Source organism: Mus musculus, chromosome 14 (assembly GCF_000001635.26).
Source record: "Mus musculus strain C57BL/6J chromosome 14, GRCm38.p6 C57BL/6J".
Classification (NCBI taxonomy): Eukaryota; Metazoa; Chordata; class Mammalia; order Rodentia; family Muridae; genus Mus; species Mus musculus.
Window position 1 is genome coordinate 59,413,998 of NC_000080.6, and position 24,404 is coordinate 59,438,401.

Genomic DNA, 24,404 nt, shown 5'->3' on the forward strand with positions numbered 1-24,404 from the left:
GACCTATTTAAAATGTGACCTTGATTTACTATTATGCTCAAATTCAGTTTACTATTAAAATCGGTCACATCTTCTTTTTTTTTTTTTGCAACACAACAGATTGCCTTTATTTCAGTATGCATCCACATTTCAACATTTAGTGGTCCTGAACAGAGTGGGGAGTGTGGCAGTGAGCCAGGAGGCCAGGCCCACGGATCTGCAGATGATCTGCAAACATGGGGACACAGAGCTCCTCCCGGTCCCTGCAGGGGGTCTGAGGAGCAACACTGAAACCTGAGTCCATTCGAACTGCTCACGCCGCTCATATTGACTCTTGTTACGAATCTTACAGACCAGGTGCCTCTGGGTACTTAGGCCCACACTCTATCTTAAGGCTGTATATTCAGTTTTCATAGATTGTTGGTGGAGGTCCAATTATCATGCCTGTCCACCTTGTGTCATGTCCTCGTCGTCCTCCAGACCCCAGCTCACTGTGCCGTCGCCTACTCCCCTCTGTCCTTCTTCCAGCTCTTCCAACAGTCGAAAATTTCGAGGGACTTTTACTCCCTAGCCTGTGGTGGCTGCCATCTTGCGTCGCTGTCGCTCCCACATCTTCTTTTAAGAGTCAATTGTACTTATCAAGCTAGAATTGGTGGCTAGTTATTGCCACTCATCTTTCTAGGTCAGCCTCAAGTCCTGTGCTAGCTCTGCTTAGACTGCCAATGGTGCTCTCTGGACACCACTGTGAGTGAGCAGGCAGCTTCACTAAAGGGCTAGTCTGAGAAACAGGAAGACTGTCTAGGCAGGCTGGGTAGTATATGTGTATGTGAGTGGTATGTGACAGATTCAAGCATGATCAGCTTTTCTGGAGCCCCTGAAACTATGCGAGATGTTTAAGGTTACTGTCTGAATCAACATTACAGTACTAACTTGTGACATTCTAGTCAGCTCAGAATAGTAAGGAGTTTTTGTTTGATTGCTTTTACCTTAGTAAGTGGGTCATTAGGTTTTTTGTTTGTTTGCTTTTTAAGATTTATTTATTTTATTTATATGAGTACATTGTAGCTGTCTTCAGACACACCAGAAGAGGGCATCAGATCCTATTACAGATGGTTGTGAGCCACCATGTGGTTGCTAGGAATTGAACTCAAGACCTTTGGAAAAGCAGTCAGCACTCTTAACTGCTGAGTCATCTCTTCAGCCCAACTGTCATTAGGTTTTTTTATTTAGAAGTTTTCTTCCCTTACTCCAGAGTATCTGTAGCTGTGGAGACAATGTGCCGTTTGTTTAAGTCTGAAGCCCTGGTGAAATAGAACCTTTCCTTTCTGAAGCGCTTGGTACCTTATGGCATCTCAGCCCCTTCTGGACCCTTGGTCCAGTCACTTGTCTCCTTTTGTGCTGCCCCTACATGTTTTTTTTTTTTTTTTAGATTTATTTATTATTTTATGTAAGTACACTGTAGCTGTCTTTAGACACACCAGAGGGCATCAGATGTCATTACGGATGGTTGTAAGCCACCATGTGGTTGCTGGGATTTGAACTCAGGACCTTCAGAAGAGCAGTCAGTGCTCTTAACTGCTGAGCCATCTCTCCAGCCCCGCTGCCCTACATCTTCTTGTTCTGCACCTGGCTAAATGATGCCAATGTCTCTGATTAGGACAATTTATATTCATATATATACTACTTACAAGACATTTTTAAAAAATCAAATCTTTGCTTTACCTGAATAAATGCACACAAATGTCCCTTTGTCAATGTCATCCAGGCAGCGTACTCCCCAGCCCTTCTTCTCACTTTTGAACACCTGTAGCCTCACCCGGACACCATGCTGGATAACTCGGTTTTGACACATCTGTTTGTTACACTTGCAGAGCAGGTTGCATTCATAAATGCTAGCAATAATACACATAAGATGGTATCAATTAGTCTAAAAAAAGCAAAATGAAGTATATATTGCTACTTCACTCAACTAATAACGAAACTGAGGGAAGTGTGAAAGTAGTGTAAGGTTAGATTGCCTGGGTTGACTAGCTGCAGTTTCTATTTTTAAGGTGGAATTTATTTTTATTTATGTTTTGTCTGTCAGTGTTTTGCCTGGTATCCACAGAAACCAGAAGAGGGGACTGAATCTCTGGGACCAGAGCTACAATGAGTGTGAATGCTCATGTGGGTGCTGGGGTTTGGACCTGAGTCCTCTAGAAGAACAGCAAGTACTGAGCCACCTTCCCAACCTCAAGCAAGCAGCTTACACACCAGAGCCTAACCCACAGAGCTGGTTCATTAACCTCCACTGTCAATATCTACAAGATATGGATCCTGGTGCTCAGTACATAGTAAATGTTAGCTTTTAAAATGTGTAAAGGACATGTCTAGGGTCAAATTCTTCTAATTCTAGTTCTACTGGTGCTATTTCTTAGTATTAGTCAACAAGCTTAAAATTATCAACTGTCAAGTTAGCTTCTTTCAATCACTTTTTCTTTTAATAAGTATATATCTTTAATATTAGTGTGTGTGTGTGTGGGATAATGCTCATGCATATGTTACACACACACACACACACACACACACACACACACACACAAGCACAGATGCCAGAGAAGGTCAGGTGTCTGTCTGTTCTACTAGTCTCTGCTTTATTCCCTTGAGAAGGATCCCTTCACTGAGCCTAAAGGCAAGCCCCAGGGATCGTATATCTCCAGACTCTAATAGCACTATGCTAACAGGCATGCATAGCTTTTTACATAGGTTCTGGGGATTAGAACTCAAGTCCTCATGCTCTTTGCTACTGAGTTAGCCTTCAGCCCCTTCATTCATTTTTGAAACAGCTTCCCCATGTCGCTGAGGCTGGTCTTCGACTCATTTAGCCTCTGCCTCCTACGTGCTACAGACATGTTTTAATGGAAAAATGGCTACTCAGAGTCACTCATGTCCTAAAGAGCCAGACTTGAAGCAGCAGAGTGAATACACTCCAATGTGTGCGTGGTCACTCATTTCCATTCCTAATATACAATGGGTTCATGTTATTATTTCTTAATAATTTAGATTTTCAGTATTAGAAACAAATATAAATGAAACCTGTAAGACTGTAGACCATAATAAAAACAAGTCCTCTCTGGGGCAGGGTACTGGTTCAGTGGGTAAAATGCTTGTTATGCAAGCAGGAGGCCCTGAGTTTGGATCCCTAGAGCTCATATAAAAGCTGAGCATGGTGGAGCTCACATGTAGCTCTAGCCTCAGGCAGACAGCAGAGACAGTCTAGCCAAAGTGGGAAGCTCAGGCTCAGTGAAAGACTTTATCTGAAGAAAACAAACAAGGTGGATAGTGGCTGAGGAAGACACCTGGCTTAGCATGTGCACACACAGGCATATGATTTAAGAAACATAACGTCCTTTGTAGATACAAACAACCCGCCACAAATCTAAGGTTCCTTACCCAGTAGGTATGAGCCTCTGCAGTCTTTTGTATTTATATCCAGCACATTCTCCATCCGATGACAAGGGACATGCCTTGGCATTCTTTGCTGTCAACTGAAGACATGCACATTTTTTTCTAAAAGAAAGGCAGTGGGGATAGAGAAGTGAGAAAAAAAAAATCAGCAAGTTATGAGACTCAGTAAAACTGTAAATGACATTAAAAATGGTGGACTTTTATTTATAAGAGAGGTTTTGCTCAAGGACTATATGGAAACCTCTCTAAACAAGGTAGGCCTATCTGAAATCACACCAACCACAGGCTCATTACAACTGATATAAACCACACTGAGCTCTCTGACCTTGAAACATATATTTAATTACATGGGCTTTTAACTTTTCAAAATGAGTGTCTTCCTCAGCAGATGCTCATTTCTTGATAGTCTTAGTTATGTTCTTCTACCACAGATTATTTTAATAGTTATTCCCTTATTATCTGAGGTATATTTAAAGACCCCTGAATGCTTAACATCTTGTATCAGTACCAAAGTCTATTTATTTGTGCTTTCCCCACATACTGTGAAACACTACCACATGTTATCAGAATTAATATCCCCTTACATGCTTTGTTTTTTTTTATATATATCATTACTTGTGTCCTCATTATTAAATAAAGTGAGCCTTACTAGAATGCACTGCCAAATACAACACTTGATCTGGTAATCAATGTGGCTGTTAAGTGACTAACTGGCAAATCATGACTACGGTGGACAGAGATGATTCACATTCCAAGTGGGATGAAGTGGGGCGTTCCATCACATGACTCCAAACAGCATGTAGTTTAATACTTATGATTTAAGTGTATAGAAAATTCTCCACCTAACTTTTTATCCTGTCTGCTGTATATCTGCGCACAACTTGCATGCCACACAGCTGTTTAGGGAGGGCAGCAGTTCCCTTGGCACTGGATGTGAATTACCACGTGGTTGCTGGGCACTGAACTTGGGTCCTCTGGAAGAGCAGCCAGTACCTCTAAAACATCTCTCCAGCACAATATTTTTGTACTACAGTTAGCCACAGGAACTGAAGCCACTGTAAAGGAAGAAACTGCTGTAGTATCGTTTCTACTACCTTCCTCAGAATATGAAATGAAAAATGACAAGCAGATCCCACTGCTTACCATATTGATTAACTGAAGAGCCATATTGATTAACAGATCAAGGGTCATGCTTTAGAGTATGTGGGGAAAGTACAGACAGACAGACTTTATTTCTTTATTTCTTCTTTACTTGTATGACAGAAATATACTACCTAAAACAGGAGTCTGTGACAATGAAGAGAATGTATTTAAAGTATTTGGGCATACATGACACTCATCAATGGTACTGTAATTGCTGTTATAACTATGGCAATAAATTTGCTCATCCTTAGAGAAAATAAATTGCAAATAGCCACTTTGGGGAGTTATGAAACAGGGTATCTTTTTTCATCTATTTTAGACAATTTGTCCACTGTTTTATTTAGACAGACAGAATGGCAAATGGAACACAGTAGGACGAAGCAAATATGTCTACATGCAAAAGATTGCTTGAGACGCCATGTTTTTCTACTCACATGTCTATGCAGCCCTCAGAACAGTCACATGAATCAGAAAACATGTTGGAAAAGTTCAGATGATATATTCGGGGCCATACTGTATTTCTATACTTAAACCGTGGAAGTTTACTGTTGTCAATTTCATTACAGAAAGGAATCGACACTGATTCCACTCCATTACTAATATCCACGTCAGAAACAACTTCATTTTGCTTTGGGTGATTCCGAGTCAACTGGACATAAGTATTGAAAGAGAAGTTGTCTGTGAATAAAAAGTTACACTCTGTTTCAAGCAGGTAATGGAAAACTTCCTCCATGTTTCGTAGATTCCGTCCACAGGGCGTTTTATAATTCACATGGAGGGCAGAAGAATGAGAGTTTGTCTTTGCATGTCGTCTTTGGAAGTGACATCTGATTGGTAGCTGCAGGGGGTTTTCTCCCTTCAAGGACAGTGGGGTTTCCATTAGACAAGTCCTGGAGCAGATATGGCGATGGAAAGATATATGCAGTGGGGCTTCCTTTTTCACTAAATTGTCAGCTTTATTCTTCACAGGGAGGAATACTTTTTTTCCTGGAGATCTATTAGAATAAAATAATTATTATAACTCAAATTTATAGGTTAACTTCATTTTTAAAAACACTGCACACTAAGGTGACAATTACTGTATTTTCTTGGACAGTAGTAAGATAACCTAGACTCTGAAACACTTTATATACTCTGGAGGCATTTAAAGGTGAGATGTAATTAAGACAATTCTAGGAAGTCTAATTATAGCTGTGACTGTCTAAGAGGCTTTGATAGCACATGGAGAGCCTGGAATTGTTTAAGGGCTGAGAACACATTTCTTCATGTGTGACTTGTTATGTCTTTGCCTAGCAAAACGAAGGCTAGCTGACAAAATGGTTAATTCTTTACAGTTCCTGCATCTAACAATTTTTTAACTGATTTCCCTTCCTACAATATGGAAGACAGTTGTCAATAACACTGACATTCTGAGAACTGCCAAAAGGAAATGGGACTGGTATTCAATTTAAGGGGGAAAAAAATCTGAAAAAAAAAAAATTCTTGTACTTTGAAGCCAGTTTTCAAACTTCCTCAAAGAAGGTAAGCTTTATTTTTATTAAGTATCTATTATACATTAAAATAGGTATTTACTATTTTAAAGTATTTATTTACTTTTGTCTCAAAAAACCCTAAACACCTATATTTTAGTATGTAATAGACACTGAAAGACATGGAACTTCCACTAGATGAACAGTGCTTTGAGTAGCAACTTCATGGTGTATTGCTATTCCTGCCATTCCTGTTAGCTAACCACATTATAATACTGTAAACCAGGTTTTGTTAATATTGCCAACTTTTTCCTTAGGGGGCAAGCTCCTTCAATTGGCTAGGTACACGGTTTCATCAATGAAGTTCCTGGTTCTCAGTCTAATGGGTAAATGATACACTATCAACTGTTGGCACATGTTCTATTGTTGGATCTATTTCCAGTTTGTCTCTCTGTTAGTGTTTTGATGAACATCCTTAGACATAAATCCTTTGCCAAGTTACTGATTATTCTTATATCCCTTTAAGAGAAATTTCTAGTCACCAGGAATCCACATTTTAAAAACTAAACTTGAAAAAAAAAACCCTAAACTTGATTAATTAAAAAAAAAATCAAACACATACAAGAATATATTTTCTTATAAAAACCCAAATGCCTCTTTGAGAACTGCAGGAGTCTCAGCAAACAAGATTATCCAAACCTCTACATGAGAAGACAACTAAACTTTGGCATGGTTTAGTGAGCATAAGGCTTTCTTTTAAAAATCCCGAGGGACCAGTGTTGTAGCTCAGGGATATAGTGCATCTTAGCATGCATGAGGTCTTGGGTCAGATGTCCAAAAGAAAGAAAGAAAAGGAAAACAATAACAAAAAGAAAGAAACAAAGAAAGGAAGGAAGGAAGGAAGGAAGGAAGGAAGGAAGGAAGGAAGAAAGGGAAAAAAAGACCAGAACAAACCAAACCACCAGCTGAACAAACACCAAATTCTTCCTGAGAAAGCTCCACACTACCAGGAGGATGTGAAGTGCCTGATGATGGGCACATACACCGCTCGCTATCCTCCTTCCACAGTCTCAGAGGAGCTAACACGCAAGAATTTTCTATCCCTTCCAGTTTCCTCTGTATTTCTTCGAACTCAAAATGATCTTTCTCAACGATGTGAAAACCACACCTTTGGGGAACAAAAATAATTGGAGTGGGGAGCATCAGTATAAATCAAAGAATATTCAGAATATGTTTAAAAGGAGAAATGGAGAGAGAGGATTTGCTGTGACAAGTGTGTAAAACTGTAAAGCTGTTAATATTGTTTCAAAAATCACATTTGAGAGCATCTTGTAACCTATATTTATTAAGAACATGGGTATGATTAAGTCAGAAGTTTAAAAAGGAAGGAAGGACTAATTAAGAACATCTAGAATAGTTGTTATTTTATTTGTATAATTCAAGTTAGGTCTTTTTAATATATCAAAATAAATTCCAAAACCCATGCCTCTTAGCCAAGTCCTTGAGAGATTAAGGCAGGAAGAGCCCAAGAATCAAGACAAACCTGGCCTACAGAGTGTCTCAAGAAAACACCACCGCAAAGGAAAACAAGTCAAGATGAAGTTGGACTTCCGGTTCATAATAGAATGAGCTGTAAGAACAGAACCTACATTGTAAGTGGTGGGCTCCTGTAATCATAGTACGTGGGGAGGAAAAGAGGGAGGAGTAAGGTTATCCTTAGCAACAAAGCAATTTCAAGACCTGTGTGGGTTACATGAGACCCTGCCTCTAAAAAAGGAAAATAAATAATAAAAAGAACCTAACGGCTAAAGATAATAAAGATCAGATCTCTATGTGTTTCCATGACATATATCATGACTGTCTTAGGGTTTCTAGTGCTGTGATAAACACCAAGGATAAAAGCAACTCAAGGAGAAAAGGGTTTATTTTAGCTTGCAAGTCTCAGCTCACAGTCCATCACTGAAGGAAATCAGGCAGGAACTTGAAATGGAGGCCATGGTGGAAGCTACTTTCTGGCTTACTACTCAGGGCTTGCTCTTTTTTCTTTCTTGTACAACCCTGGACCACCTGCCCAGGAATAGCACCACTCACATCAATCCTTAAGTAAATGCCCTACAGGTTTGCCAATCATATGGCCACATTTTCTCGATTAAGATTCCCTCTTCCCAGACATGTCTAGGTTTGTGTAAGTGGACAAAAACCAACTAGCATGGGGCTGGAGAGATGGCTCAGCAGGTAAGAACACTGGCTGCTCTTCCAGAGGTCCTGAGCTCAATTCCCAGAAACCACATGGTGGCTCTCAACCATCTATAACGTGATCTGATGCTCTCGTCTAGCATGCATGTGTATCTGCACAAAGAATACTCAAATAAAATAAATAAGTTCATCTTTAAAAAAAAATAAAAGCCTGCATCCCAGTGACTCCTTCCTTGAGTACACAGTGTCTATTTAGTCTTTGTACTCTAAAGAAACAAACTAGCACAATGACTTTAAAACATTTATAATTTATTGTAAAAACTAATTTTATGCCTACAGTATAATCTTCTAAGGTTACAGGCAGCCAGTTTTGTGAAACATCTTATATATTAAAATGGTTGGGTTTGTGTTCTAAAGCTAATGAGATTTTATGCTGTATATTGGATTATCATTTCTAATTAAAACCAAAGTTTTGTGAGACACAGTCAGGGGACTTATAAAAGCATGGGCTTAGGTTTCTGTATGAGCACATTAAATTGTTTTGATACTCAAGCTTCACTGACATCTCAACTGGGAGGCTGGGGTCACAGGTCACAGCCAGTCTCAGCTACCTAGTAAGACCTTGTCTGAAAAACTAAACCAAACAAAACCCAACAAGATAACTCTGCTATTTATAAATGCAAATTACATGTAACAGTTTATATCTACAATGGCCAAAACGATATGAAAGTAAAACAGAAAAAAATATTTTTTTCTTGAGAATTTTTTAAGGCCCAGTTTAATTTTACCTGAAAGGAAAAAGATTAGAGCAACAAGTTAGGAATTTGACCAGCGTTTGAAGGTTCGGCGGGTATCAGATTTACTCTTGTGTAAGTCTCTTGAAAGCTCAGGAAAGCTCACTGAACTCGGTGGCAGAGGAGAAGGGGTCAGACAAAGCTTCGCCTCATATTTGCTATTTTACAGGATGATGTAGACACTGAGCTGACACTGGAGGCCATTTTAATATTCCAAATGTCCTCAAAGTTGATTTGGAAGATTTCAGTTGACTAATAAACACAGACATCGTGAGTTAAATTTTATAAAAGGAGTTAATGACTTAGGGATATTCAGTAAACAGCACACTGAGGGAGCACTGACACGGATAACATATACATACGGGATAGTACAGCCCTTAGGACAGGAGTTGTCACATGATGCAGAGGGAACCGCACTTGATTTGTTTTCCTGTTCACTCTGAGTCACAGGTGTATGATCTACAGGGAAAAGTACAAACAGGAGCAACAGAAATACAAAGTTAGAAATAATTCACTAAAATAATCAATAATATTCTCACTGACTAGAAATTCTGCCCAAACGGAACACTAAAATTTCCAAAGATACTAAAATTTTGAGACTCAGCCATAAGATTGCCAATATTTTCAAAAGTATTAAGGAAACAATTCAATATAAACTTAAAAACTTTGGAAAAACTGCTCCCGAGAATGAGTTTGATATCAATTTAATCAAAAAATAGTTACTTAAAGTAGTTGTAGTTGTGCCTATATTTTATAAACAAGTGGCATAGTGTTTGCAGGCCTTTAAAGGCCATAAAATGTTCAGTTTAGGTATCTTTTGCTTCCTCATTGCTCTATAACCATGTGCTGCAGGAGACAGGGTTTAACGCATTGGATTACCCCTTTTGATAAACTTGCCTAATTATTTCCTTATCTTTTTACCCTCTATTCTATTTTTTCCTTTGTTATTTCATATGGGAAAACAAGAAGTAATTACAGTTGTAACTAAGCAAGGGAAGAAAAGGTAATTAGTGTTTAATCAGTATCTAGGGAGTACAGACTGGATTTCCAAGGGCTTGTTTTGACCTTAACACCAAACCCTTTTGTTTTTCTATACTAGCAAATAGATATATTTTTTCTTCATAAAATTGTTGCAATTCAGGTGGATAGACTATATAAAACATAAAATCATGACATATCATTTCTGTTGCTAATGACTCCAAACAAAAAATTCGACTGAGTTGAAAATAAGTTATTTTAGAGAGGAAAAGATTTATTTCTTGTTACCATTCCCCCTCCCCCATAAAACTGTAATCCCTGAGGGTGTGTTCATTCTGAAACTGTGCAGAGGTGTTACAGTAGCAAAAGGATTGTTGAACTGAAATATTTGAAAATCAACAAATGCGGGAAAAGGCTTTCTCTCCTCTTTTAACTGTTTAAAAACGGATCCTTAAAAAGAAAAAAAGGAAGAAAAAAATTCTAAGGCCCTCTTCCAGAAGTTTCAATATAGGAAGGATGTCAGCACCACGCCAATGCAGACACTATTTCAATGTATATATCACATCTATTTTCCTTTCAAAAGTTACATCTGCTTCTCTGTTCTTCCACTCTCTTCTAAGAATCTATCTGTTTGTCTAGAAGTGCCCTCTGCCTTAGTTTACCCTAGTAATCAAAACTCACTGCTACGATGAGTATTCACTTCTATGATGAGTGTATGTACACTGAATCAATACAACTGGACACCTCTGAGTCTAATTTATAGTCCACAATCCCAGATACAGAAAAAAAAAAGTTTCTTTCCTTGTAATCTTAAATGTTACTGGAGAATACTGTGAAAGGAAAGATTATCTTTTCTTTGAGAACCTATTGTAAAAATACACATTAGCACTGAAATTAAGAATAATGAGAAAAACACTATTCAAAATACACTGGTGATAGCACTAAAAACTTTAAGTCTCCAAATTTTGATAGCAAAGTTTATTGAGGATGTCTAACAATATAAATGAAAGTTTGATAAATACACTTTCAACACATAAGTCTCAGTTACAATACATTAAAATGTATGGAATGATAATACTGATAAAATAACTTCAAACTATCCTTTCTAGTCTTAGTATTTGTGGCATAACGAGAAATATATATTTGGTCTGCCCTAGTTCCATATCAAATTATTAAAATCCTTGTAATCTCCCGAGTGTCAGGGGGAGAGCAACATCTTACTTCTAAGGGCTTTGAACCTCCAGGGTGATATTTGTCTAGATCGCTATCGAGACGACTACTAACTAGAATCCCTAGAGAACTTCAACATGGTGGCTGTTCCACTGTTTAAAAAACCAAAGCTTAATTACAGGCTTGGAATTTTCAGACTGAACAAAGTTCAGAAAGCAAGAGAGACAGGAGACAGAGTCAATCACCAGTGGCCAATATTAATGCATTCATGCCTATGCAATGAGATCTCCACAAGTGCCCTAAATAATGGGGGAGGGGTGCCAGAGGTTTTGAGGTTGATGAAAACATTTATGTGTTATGAGAGTGGCATACTCCCCAAACTTGAGACTGGAGTACCAGCATTCAAATTCCTGTCTCACACATGCTGCTTCACCAAGCTATTAATTTGTATCTTATTCTTTTCATAATAAACTGTTAAGAGGATGAAATAATTTCCTCCAGTTTCTTAAGCTATTGCATCAAAATATTTAAAAGAGATTTTTGTTATTTTATGACATGGAGGAGTTCTGTGCACATTATTGCAGGTGCTCACAGAGGCCAGAAAAGGGTGTCAGAGGCCCTGGAGGTTGAGTTACAGGTGAATGTAAGGTGCCCAACATGAGTACTGGGAATTGAACTTGGGTCCTCTCAAAAAGCAGAAAACAATCTTAACCACTGAACTAGCTCTCCAGCAAATTATTACACGTATGGTGGGTATTATGAGAACCCCTAATCTCTAGCCATTATCTCAAGTCAGCCAGAAGTAACAGAGGCCAAAGGTTTGACTGACATTTCAAGTAAGGGTAAGTCTTGGGGTACTGACTGCTTAATATGTCATACCTCACAGGGAGCCATATTTTTTAAAGTGGAAACTTGCTTGCTGCGAAAATACACATCTGCTATCAGAAGTCCTATAAATAATTTTTCTTTGTTATCTTTGATCTTTTTAAACCATTTTCAAACCAAGCTAAAAAAAAAGTTCATCAACTCATCTATAATGGACTGTACCTTCCTCACAGTGCTCTTTATAGAAAACAGGTTTACAATGCTTTAGACTCTTAGAATTCTATCTGCCCTCTTTACATGCTGTTTTATGAAGAAAAGCCATGGTGCTTTGTAGGAGGGGGAGGACTTTTCATGAAGGAAACTGTGATTCATAATACTTAGCAATATGGATCTTCTGTGTCGTCTCAAGTTACCTTTAATTAACCTGACAGATTACGGCTGGCAAGGAAAGAGCAAGGAATACCAGGATTGGAATAAGTAATGAACATACCCTTTTCCAGTGTTTGCGTGTTACTCAGAGTGGCTTCATTTACTAGATTCATTGCTTGGACATAGTCTGGAGAGAGAGAGAGAGAGAGAGAGAGAGAGAGAGAGAGAGAGAGAGAGAGAGAGAGAGAGAGAGAGAGAGAGAGAGAGAGAGAGAGAGAGGAGAGAGAGAGGAGGGAGAGAGAGAAGAGGGAGAGAGGGGAGAGGAGAGGAGAGGAGAGGAGAGGAGAGGAGAGGAGAGGAGAAGAGAGAGAGAGAGAGAGAGAGAGAGAAGGGAGAGAGAGAGGAGGGAGAGAGAGAAGAGGGAGAGAGAGGAGAGGAGAGAGAAGAGGGAGAGAGAGAGAAGAGAGAGAAGAGGGAGAGAGAGGAGAGAGAGGAGAGAGAGGAGAGAGAGAGGAGAGAGGGGAGGGGAGAGAGAGGAGAGGAGAGGAGAGGAGAGGAGAGGAGAGAGAGAGAGAGAGAGAGAGAGAGAGAGAGAGAGAGAGAGAGAGAGAGAGAGAGAGAAGAGGGAGAGAGAAGAGAGAGAGGGGAGGGGAGGGGAGGGGAGGAGAGGAGAGGAGAGGAGAGGAGAGGAGAGGAGAGGAGAGGAGAGGAGAGGGAGAGAGAAGAGAGAGAGGAGAGGAGAGGAGAGGAGAGGAGAGGAGAGAGAGGAGAGAGAGAGAGAGACAATCATCATCACTTCCATTTAGGTTACCAACTCCAATACGAAACAACTGACATCGATTCTTTCCACCTCCCTGGAAAGAGCCTATGATCATCTGTGACAGAGACCAAGGAAATGAGGCCAGGAAGTCAGCTATTACTAAAACTGAGAGCTGTATTCAAACTTACATCTAGCTCACTCAAGAAAGTTTGAGAAATAATCTCTAAAATTTTTACAAGTTTCTTAAAGAAGAAAAAAAACTAATACATGATCACGAGTGTATGAAATGTCATTAGCATAGTATAGCAGAGATCCCATGCTGAGAGAAAGCCTCTGGCAGTGAGTGACAGGAGGAACCCATGCCTCCGCTAAATCTACATATACGTTATTTGCTGGCTTTACCTCATCTTTCCCACACAATTATAACCCTGTTTCAGAGTAGGCAGAGAAACAAGAATGCTTCTCTTCCCACTTTTAAACAAAACTGTAAACAAACAAACCAAGATAAAACCAACAACCCCTCCCACTGCACGTCCCCACCCATCTTCGGGTTTTCACAATATCAAGGCTACAGACTACCTAGTGAGAGCAACCAAAAGTATTAACAGTTGGGAACATTTTTGCTTTACAATATCCTAATGAGCTAGAGGAAGAGCTTAAATTTAGAGTCTCAAGTTTTAAACAACTAGGGTTGAAAACACACAGAAAAACAAAACCCTAAAATTTTGCTTTCAAAACTAGTATATTAAGTTCTGTTTGAAGTAGGAAATTTTTATGCTGTTGTATGGTGGGATAGAACCTAGGTAGGGCTTTACACATGCTGATCATGACTTCTACCACTAATGAGTCATATATACATACACCAGTTGTTTAAGTGGAGTAAACAAAATTCTGTTGGATTTTCCTATTTATGCCAAAATTATACAAGAAGCAGGTACTACTTATGCAACATTCCTCCCCTCCAGTTCAGGTATGAAGGTATAAAAGGAAAAAGTATAAACAAAGGGGGAAATCGTAGCCTGTTTTCAGCTCCAACAGAGGCTAAAGAAGGAAGAGTGCTTAAGGCCAGTGCTTAAGAGTTCTAGGCTACACATGGTGAAGGGGATCATCAGTAACTATCATTTCCAAAGCTCAGGTTTATCCACTTCTATAAGATGTATAGTGTCTTAGTTAGGGATTCCATTGCTGTGAAGAGACACCATGACCAAGGCAGCTCTTATAAAGGACAGTATTTAATTGGGGCTGGCTTATAGGTTCATAGGTTCAGTCCATTATCATCATGGCAGGAAGCACAGCAGTGTCTAGGCAGGCATGGTGCTGGAGGAGCTTAGAGTTCTACATCTTCAACCAAAGGAAGCCAGGAGCAGATTGTCATCCAGGAAGCAAGGAGGAAGGTCTGAAAGTCCACTCGACAGTGACACACTTCCTCCATCAAGGCCACATGTCACATGCCACTTCCTGGGCCAAGCATATTCAAACCACCACATTCTACTCCCTGGCCCCATATGCTTGTTAAAACATGTGAGTCTATGGGGGCCATACCTAGACACAGCATAATAAAAAATACATTTAATCTAACTTCAAAAGTTCCCATAGCCTATCACAGTCTCAACAATGTTTCAAAGTTCAAAGTCTCTTCTGAGATTCATCCAATAGCTGAACTGTAATCCCTTATATAATCAAAATAAAAAAGCAGATCACATATCTCCAATATCACAGGATATATATTACCATTCCAAAAGGACACAGATAGGAAATCCTGGACAAAAGCAAGACCAAAAACTAACTAGGCAAACTCCAAACTCTGTATCTCTGTGTCTGATGTCAAAGTATTCTTCAGATGCCCAACTCCTTTCTGCTTTGTTGACTGCAACACACTTCTTTCTCTTGAACTGGTTCCATTCCCTGCTAGCAGATTTCCTCAGCAGGCTTTGCACAGCTCTGGCATCTGTAACATCTTTGGGTATCCAAGGCAATTTCAACTTTAAAGCTTTTTGTTCCTATGTCTGGGATCCATACATAATCTTCTGGGCTCCTCCTAAGGGTCTAAGTCACATCTGTAGCTCTGCCCTCTGTAGTAGCACTCTAGGCTCTGGTTGACTCCATTCCATTGCTGCTGCTGTTCTTGGTGGTCATCCCATGGTCCTGACATTTCTAACATGCTGGGGTTTTTCATTGCAACTAGGCTTCATCAACAGCCTCTCATAGGCACCCTTTATGGTGCCAAGCCTCAACTTCTTTACATGACCCCTTCAGTCCTGGGCTGTCAACTGCAAATGAGGCTGCACTTTCACAAATGTACCTCCCTGACCTCTCACAGTTCCAAACCTCACCTGCTCTCCATGAACCCTCAGGCACTCAAAACCAGTACTACCTGGGCGACTCTTACACATTGCTAAGTACAGCTGCAGCACGAGGTACAACGTTGGCTATCTCTGGGATACAGTTTCTTTGTGCTTTCAGAAAATACTTCCCCTCAGTGATGCTGGTCTCTGCTTAATCACTGCTAATTTCTTAGCTCCAGCTAACCAGCATCACCAATTGTCCCAGTAGTCGCCTTCTAGTCTTGATTCTAAAGCCAGAGCCACATGACCAAAGCTGCTTATTTCTGCAGCTTACTGGAGCTGAAACATGGCATCCTTATTCTATTACCAGCTTTCTGTTTTCCAACTCCTTCACTGCCTAAACTTGGTTGTCTTGGAACTTGCTCTGTACCAGACTGGCCTTAAACTCAGAGATCTGCTTGCCTCTGTCTCCTGGGATTAAAGGTGTACACCATCATACCTGGTCCTAAGCTTTTCATAGCCACTATTCCTTAAGGTCAGGATCAAAAGCTGTATCTTCCAGCTTCAAGATCTGGATGACAGCTATGCTCTCCATTTCTGGATTGTACTTCATTTCAGATTAAAAGTCCAAATAAAAACAATAACCAGGTCATAATAATGCTTAGATATAACTATATCTCTTCTTCAACTTCAAAAGCATAAGCTTAGCAGGTGAGATCTTGCTCAAAGGTCACCACTCCTTTAATTCCATTTAATATCCTTGAACACAGGATTTAGCTTCATTCCTCGTGTTCATTTACTCTTTGAACCATATATTTGTGTTTTTCCTTTCTATGCTTGCTACTTTTCATTAAAATGCTTTTATAAGAATGAACTTTAGTAACTACACAACAGAATGCATACCAGGCTGTTTTGAGACTTCCTTTGTCAAAGTAATTAGTCTACATCTCTTCACGTTAACCTAAGTCAGACTCTTTAGACAATGGCAAAAAAGCAGCCACATTCTTCACCAAAATATCACAAAAACTGGTCTGTAGGCCACATAGTCTTCTCCTCTGAAACCTCTTGAGCTGGTTCCCCACAGTTCAAAACACACTCAGGAACACTGTCTTTCATGCTTCTACTAATATGGCCCATTAAGCCCCACTTAAAGCATTCCACTGCTTTCCAAAGTCCCAAAATCTACATTCCTCCAAACAAAAGCATGGCCAGGCCTATCACAGTAATACCCCAGTACAAACTTCTATCTTAGTTAGGGTTTCCATTGCTCTAAAAAGACACCATGACCAAGGCAGCTCTTATAAAGGTCAATATTTAATTGGGGCTGGCTTACAGGTTCAAAGGTTCAGTCCATTAGCAGCATAGCAGGAAAGACAGAAGCATCTAGGCAGACATGACGCTGGAGTTGCTAAGAGTTCTAAATCTTCAACCAAAGGAAGCCAGGAGCAGACTGTCTTTCAGGAAGCTAGGAGGTAGGTCTCAAAGCCTACCCCCATGTGACATTTCTTCCAACAAGGCCATACCTCCTAATAGTGTCACTCCCTGAGCCAAGCATATACAAACCATCACATATGGGGAAAGCAAGTTTATAATACATAAAGCAGATAAAATTCACATTAGGGCCTTAGAAAAGCATTTATTTATTGTCTATAATAAACAACAGTAGCATTATACCGCATATCCAGTATATAGCATTAGTAGAAAGTGTCAGAAATCTTCATTTTTCATACCTCCATTTGTGGCAGACCCATCCTTTATCTTCTGTTTCAGTGAATGTAGGACATTTTGTGTTTTCTCAAACATTAAGTCAACTTTACCATCATCTTGTAGCTCCATCCAGAAAGTCTTTGCATCACCTAAGAGTTTAATAAAAATGCACCAATTTCCTTAAGGCATAAGTTACAGGAATAAACTATCATTTCTAAACAAAAATTAAGATTCAGTTGGTCTAACACTTTCATTGAGGAAAAAAAGATTTGGATCATATTTCCTTACAAAAATCAAGAGAAAGACCCAAGTGTCTCACACATTGCTGCTAAATTTAAGAATCTATCAGAAACTGGTGCTGGGGGTGTAGCTCAGTTGATAGAGGAGTACTTGTGTCCCATTGATGAAGCCCTGAAATTTTATTATGTTCAATTCTGTATAAAACTTCATGTGGTGGAACATCCTACAATTCCAGCACTTGGGAATAATAGGAAGATAAATTTCAAGATCATCTGGGGCTACACCGTGAGTTCAAGGCCAGCATATGTTACAAGACAACCTATGTTAAAAAAAAATAAAAGTAAAAAATTTGAATGACACTTATTTCTTAACTGGAATAAAGGAAGAATTATCCCAGGTCAGAATCATAGTAGGGCATGCGTAATAGATAACATGCATCTTTAGCATTTCCAGGATACAACCTCTATTATATGTAGAAGTAGATCATTTCAGAATAAAATATCTCAATGGCCACTGAAGTAACCAAATGTCTAACAATATTACAGTGGTTAAGAGTGCATACTACTATTCAGAGAACCTGAGTCTGACTCCCAGTGCTAATGTTAGGCAGTTCACAACTCCAGCTCCAGGGACATTGGCAATCTGATGCCTCTGGTTTCCACAGAACTGCACTTATGTTTGTTCTCTATCTGTGTATATGTGTGTGTGCGCGTGCGTGTTGTCTCCCCCCACCCCAAATATAGACAAAATAAAATTTAAAGTCTTTTATATTAACTTTACTTGTATTTTTTTTTAATGCAGAATTTACACAAATTGAGGGCCATCATTTTTGGCATACAGTAAACTAATATCTTACTCAAAGCTTTTCTAGAAGATTTTCAAATGGAAAACAAAAGACACTACGAGCTTATATGTAAATCAATAAATAGTATTAGGGAAATGAAATTAAGTAACATTCCTTTTTACATGAAAGGCTCCATATTAGGGACTTACCCATATTAGAGGTAGGATTTAGAAATATTTACAAACTGCTTTTAAAGAAAATAAAGTATATATGTACAATGGATACTTTTTAGCCATAAGAGGAAAACTGAAGGAGGATATGTAAAGTAAAGAGAGTCAGAGACAAAAAGTTGAGGAGGGCATGTTCAAACTCATGCTGGTTATGAGACAGCTGGTCTTATAGAAGCTAAGAACAGAACAGTGGTTATTCACAGGTAGGGGACAGTGGGAGGGATGAGGAGAGGTTGGTCAGCAGGTACCAAGTTACAGTTAAAAAGGAGTTCTGGTATTCTCCAGTAGAACAGGGTGGCTACAGGTTATACACTGTGTTTTTAAAAGCTCTAAGAGGACTTTTTAAAAAAGGTTTCCACCAAAATGAAATTATAAATATTTGAAAAATAAAATAAAAAACTTATTGAATCCCAGTTTTAAAGAGAGGATATACCCAAATCTGAGCATTATCCAATATATATTTGCATTCACATATTATATGTTCCTTAGAAATAGTTACAATTAAAAATTTAAGAAAAAAAATTAGAAAAAATAAAAATAGCTTTTGTAGCATCAAAATTTTCTGGAATTATATACAAGTTTGTCATAGCCTGAGAACAGAGGTAGTGATGCCCAAAGGCATTGATCAAAATCCACTGGTGTGTTTGATTGTGTATCAAGTGGAATATTACTAGAAATGCCAACATGTTTTCATCGAATTATTCCGAAAGGAAATACTTGAAACAAAAAGTGAGAGTAGATACTTAGTCTTAGAACTGATTAATAAAGAGACTATGGCAATACAATTTAAGAAAACAGGAGTTTAGGCTATGCTCAGTGAAGTATGCTGAACAATAACTGGGAAATGGATTCAATTCCCAGTATACCACACACAAATTAATAAACTTTTAAGAAAACAAAGCCAATCAAAGAAAACATTGAAATTGTCTACATATATAACAATAGATGTAACTAAGCAGCTCACATATATTTGTTCTGGGTTTAAATACAGGTATTGTTCCTTCAAGCATCCTTATTATATCATACTGACTTTATTCCCAACATCTCTGCCTAGAGACTAAATCAACGAATTAAGGAGGAACATGAGTGACTTTCACTTCACTGTAAATATAAAATCCTGTATAAATGACTGCATTTTAAACAATTGCAGGGTTTTTTGTTTTTTTTTTTGCTTGCGGTCTTTACTTATTTGTGAAATGTGTGAATGTTCAGCTATGATCTATTAGGTGATAAGAACAAGTTCTACACTTGACCTTAACTAAAAGACTAAGAAGCAATAATAATCTAAAACTGTATATTTTCAAATACACAGTTGAGTATATTTCAAAAAGATCTCTAAAAGTAATATAAGCAAGTACTAAACTTATTTCTTATTCAACTAAGTATTAACTACTGCAAGAACATATCCATAATGAAAGAAGTTTAAGAACTTTATAAAGAAGATAAATATCACTATGCTAAAAGCTTGAAAAAGCTTGTCCTAGTTAGGGTTTCTATTACTGCAATGAGTCACCATGAAGAAAAAGCAAGCTGGGGAGGAAAGGGTTTCTTTAGCTTATACTTCCACACTGCTGTTCACTACTGAGGAGGTCAGGAAAGGAACTCACACAAGGTTCCTGGATATAGGAGCTGATGCAGAAGCCACGGAGGGGAACTGCTTGCTGACTTGCTTCACTTGGCTTGCTCAGCTTGCTTTCTTATAGAAGCCAGCACTTCAGACCAGAAATGGCACCACCCACCGTGGGCTGGGCCTTCTCCCATTGATGTCTAATAGAGAAAATGTCTTACAACTGGATCTCATGGGCATTTCCTCAACTGAGGCTCCTTTCTCTCTGCTGACTCTACCTTATCTCAAGTTGACACACAAAACAAGCCAGTACTGTCTTTGTCAAACAAGAAATACTCAGGAATCATAGTGATCTGACTCTTTCACTAAATTAATTATGAGCTACTCACTAAGTGCAGCAATGCTCACAATATACTGAAGCTTCAGGACACAGGGCTGCCTGACAGATGGGCCCCAGATTTGCAGTGAGTATGGCTCACCATCATGTAGTAAGTAAACTTAGTTAGGGTTTCCATTACTGCAACAGATCACCGTGAGTGAGTATGTCTTGGAATTTTTTTTTTTTAGGGTTTTTTTTTGTTTGTTTGTTTTTTTCCAGACAGGGTTTCTCTGTGTAGCCCTGACTGTCCTGGAACTCACTTTGTAGACCAGGCTGGCCTCGAACTCAGAAATTCGCCTGTCTCTGCCTCCTGAGTGCTGGGATTAAAGGCTTGCGCCACCACTCCCGGCCTTGAGTTTTTTTGTTGTTGTGTAACTCAACTGTAGTGTTCTGAAGTGTGAATTTTGTAGATGATTCTATGTTGCAGTGTCAAAATGCTGGACATGCCTGGAGGATCTCTAAGAGATCTCTGAGTCTATAATCAGCAAAATGGTGTAGGGAGCACTTTGAGAATCCTTTAGAGAACATATAAGATCTAACTATTTTTAAAGTAATACTCAGCTGGTTTGAGGAGTAGCTCAGTAGAACGTTGGCTTAATAGGTGCAAAGCTTGGGTTTTTATCCCCCAACATCATATACATAAACTAAAAATAACAGCAAGGCACTTGCCTTTACTGTTTGAAGATGTTAACTGATAGCACAAAGGTATTGCATGACAACACATAACTACTGATATCTTGTCACAAACCAAGATAATAGCACTGCCCTAAAACTGTCACTCTGATCTTTGCTATCATTTTTACTTAAGAACATCCTTGAAGAAGACTGAGGAGCTAGCTCAGTCAGTAAAGTCCCTGCATAAGGACCTGAATTCAATCTCTAGAATCATGCTCAACAAAAGGTAGGGGTGGTGGTATACATTTTAATCCAGAGGAGGAGCACTACAAGATAATGAGAGACTCTTCATAAAATAAAATAAAATTAAATAAAAAAATAAGATGGGTAGTACTGGAGGAATAATACCCAAGGTTGATCTCTAGTCCCCACATGAGCACATACATAATCCCTCCAACCAAACAAGTAAATAAATTACAGCCATTTGTACAATCATTAAAACACAGTAGCTGTCTCAGGAAAAAAAACAAATGCTTGACTAATCAAGGTAAAATGCTAAACTAGTTTTTCTTCAAAATAGAGAATTTTTTTTAAAAATCCTCAGTAAAACTGTAGCTTTTCAGTTTTGGATATTAAGCACAGATTTTCTTGAAAATGAACAAAGTAACCCTATTACTAATAAGAAACTTAAAAGTCACGAGGTGAAAAGTTACAATTTTAGAAACCTTGAATTTACTGTGGCAAGCCTGAAAATTTCTCAATCATTAATCATCCATTAATAGATATTAGTAAGAAATATGAAGGTAATTTTTGTACACTCTATGATGAAAAGTGTCATCATATGGAAGATAGCCATAATTCATGAAACTATTATTTTACAAATGGTCACTAAATAAGAGACAGAAAGACTCATTTAAACTACAAGACATTGTGGCTAGAGAGACGGCTCAGTCCAGAAAGGGTCTGCTATACAACCATGAGGACCAAGGTTTAGACCCCAGCACCATGTCAAAAGCCAGGCATGGCAGCGGACAGCGGTAGTCCAAGTGCTGGGGAAGGAGAGACAGACGAACCCCTTGAGCTCACTGGCCACTCAGCCCCAGGCTTAATGGGAAGACTTGTCTCAAAAAAGAGGGGTGGGGGTGGACAGAAATAGGAAGATATCCATTCCTGACATCTGAAATCTACAAGCTTAGGCATCTGCACACAAATGTGTATATATACCACACACACCAATGTCAGGAACCATTTAGGATAAGCTAAAGCTAGCAGGTGGCCTTCCTGGAGGTGGCCCACTGTTTTTTGCATGGTCTTCGACAGGTGAGCTTGATGGCAAGGTTCCAAAGAGACCTCATCTCAGTATTGCTTCTTGAAGCTGATATGCTTTTCCTGTCATTATTAAATTAATATAAATGCTGTTTAGATGAATTAATGATTCTAAAGAATCCTTGATTTGTTCACATAATTTTAGGTAGAAAGTTTTAATAGATGGTCTTAGCTTTACTATAAAGCCGTAATAAAGTTAGAATCAAGAATAGAATATGCCCACTTCTCATAATGGTAAGAGAAGGCTGCATAATAAGAAATACAATGAGCTTTCACAATCACACTAAAAAGAGAAATAGACTTGGGACAGTTTTGTGTTCAAGGAAACCATTTACATTCAAAGATGAAGCTACAGGTGTGCACTATGATAAGGTAAAGCCATGTAAAAACTGCTACTTCAACATCCTTCTATAACTCCCATTTTATGTAACATCTCTGAGGTAATTTTCTAAAGAACATTTTGTCTAAGAAGGTATAAAAAGGCCAGAGAAAAGAAATAAAGTTGTTAGTTGGATAGCTTGGCTATATGTAGATATATACATATGTGTGTGTGTGTGTGTGTGTGTGTGTGTAAGTAAACATGCATGAATACTTGCGGAGTATGTAAGACAAGTTGTTAGGCCCAACAAAAATGTGAATATGTTAATGTATAAATGAAAATGTAAATGTGTGTATGAATGTATATGTTTCTGTGCATTCTGTCTGTGTAAAAGATTTTGGTTCTTTTCCTTTCTTCCTCTCTGGTTCACAAAGAGTTAACCAGCCTAGCCAGACAGGCTTCTGGCTGCTTCTCCTGAGAAAGGAACTATAGCAATAAATATTTTTACTTAATTCCCTGCTGCTAGGCCACAGGGGTTAATCACCCAAGCCAAGAGTTCTTAACCACAGAATAACAAGAAAGATTTTAGAATTTGTTAGAGGTGTCAGCAAGCATTCAGTCTACATAGAGAGCTAGAAAGCCAGAGAACACCAGTCTTCACAGCTTCCTCTACCTCCAACTCTGTGCCCCACTCACTTCAAGCCATTCCAGGCGGTGCTGGCTCCCCACACACCCAATGGGGTGGGAAGAAGAAAGAGAAATCATAGAGAGTGAAATACACACTGAAATTCAGCGATTTAGAATAAATGTATAGAAACATTTAAATACAATGTTTAAAAATTAGTTATTTGACCCACCATTTTTTTCTTCCATCTTTTGGTGTTGCTTATATAAAATTCTTCAAAATGAAGTTAATCAAAACTAAATGGGCTCCAACTGCAGTCTCTATGAAATCTGTAGTCCCCAAAGAGAGTATCTCGTTAGGCCACTTCCTAATAGTCTTTAGTATTTGAATTTGCAAATAGAAACTGTGCTTGAATAGACTTTCAGAATGACTACTAGTCCAAGAAAAACAGGCACAGCATCTTCTTCAAGGCCAGGTTGAAAGCCGGATCAGGACTACTGACAATGTCTTTTTAAAATTAAAGTTCATCCCATGTTTTGGTCCACAAATGCATGAAACACTCTGCAGCGAAAACAAAGGACAGTGCATATTTACAAAGAAAACAACTTCATCTTTAAAAATAATATAAAGCATTATGAAAAAATATACATTAACTGGAAAAAAAATCAACAGAACATCAAAATTAGGACAAGTATAGAAAAGAATAGCTCATGATCCTATCATCTATATTTAATATGTTAAAACTTGTATTACCAACCAACAAACTATCCATTTTATCTTAATATATCATAGAAACTTTTAAAAGTAGGAATAATAATGGTAATTGTCTCATATGCTGTTATGAGGATGAGATTATCACTTTGATATTTGACACATAGGAAGGATTTCATAAATGATAGCAATTATCCTCTTAGTGTATAATTTTAAAATTTTAGATTTTAGTGTATATTCTTTTTCCATGCTCACAATAGTATATTCTATTTTCTGCCCAATTACTACTATCGTTATATAAGTAAATGGCTAAATTATATACTTTGGACAATAATTCACACACTGAAGGTTTTAATACATTTAAAAAATTATTGTTATTATAAAGTTTTGTATATTTTTTTGTTACACATAATGCTTGAATAAACATTTTGTGCACTTTTCTGATATTTCCTTAGGATATATATCTAGTGATGGCAGTAATAAAAT

The 24,404-nt window shown here is 38.3% G+C and overlaps 2 protein-coding genes across 4 annotated transcripts in view; both read right to left on the reverse strand.

Annotated features, from left to right (window-relative positions):
• Window positions 1-24,404, reverse strand: part of Gm45935 (predicted gene, 45935) — a 60,048-nt gene that overhangs the window by 33,165 nt on the left and 2,479 nt on the right. Inside the window, exons 2-8 of the mRNA NM_001320725.1 lie at window positions 23,440-23,768; window positions 17,146-17,271; window positions 12,492-12,557; window positions 9,391-9,487; window positions 5,004-5,564; window positions 3,412-3,528; window positions 1,702-1,871 (exon numbers count right to left, since the gene is read on the reverse strand). Of these exons, the coding sequence (NP_001307654.1) occupies window positions 1,702-1,871; window positions 3,412-3,528; window positions 5,004-5,564; window positions 9,391-9,487; window positions 12,492-12,557; window positions 17,146-17,271; window positions 23,440-23,455 (1,153 nt within the window). The 5' untranslated portion in view covers window positions 23,456-23,768. The remainder of the gene's footprint in view (window positions 1-1,701; window positions 1,872-3,411; window positions 3,529-5,003; window positions 5,565-9,390; window positions 9,488-12,491; window positions 12,558-17,145; window positions 17,272-23,439; window positions 23,769-24,404) is intronic.
• The window catches only part of Setdb2 (SET domain, bifurcated 2), a 38,872-nt gene that overhangs the window by 11,989 nt on the left and 2,479 nt on the right, over window positions 1-24,404 (reverse strand). For 2 of the 3 annotated variants that reach the window (NR_135463.1, NM_001320720.1), the window contains exons 2-8: window positions 23,440-23,768; window positions 17,146-17,271; window positions 12,492-12,557; window positions 9,391-9,487; window positions 5,004-5,564; window positions 3,412-3,528; window positions 1,702-1,871 (exon numbers count right to left, since the gene is read on the reverse strand). Coding sequence is in view for 2 of the 3 variants with exons in the window: in NM_001320720.1 (NP_001307649.1) it covers window positions 1,702-1,871; window positions 3,412-3,528; window positions 5,004-5,564; window positions 9,391-9,487; window positions 12,492-12,557; window positions 17,146-17,271; window positions 23,440-23,455 (1,153 nt within the window). In the remaining variant the exon portion in view is untranslated. The remainder of the gene's footprint in view (window positions 1-1,701; window positions 1,872-3,411; window positions 3,529-5,003; window positions 5,565-9,390; window positions 9,488-12,491; window positions 12,558-17,145; window positions 17,272-23,439; window positions 23,769-24,404) is intronic. The other variant, NM_001320721.1, reaches the window with a different exon arrangement.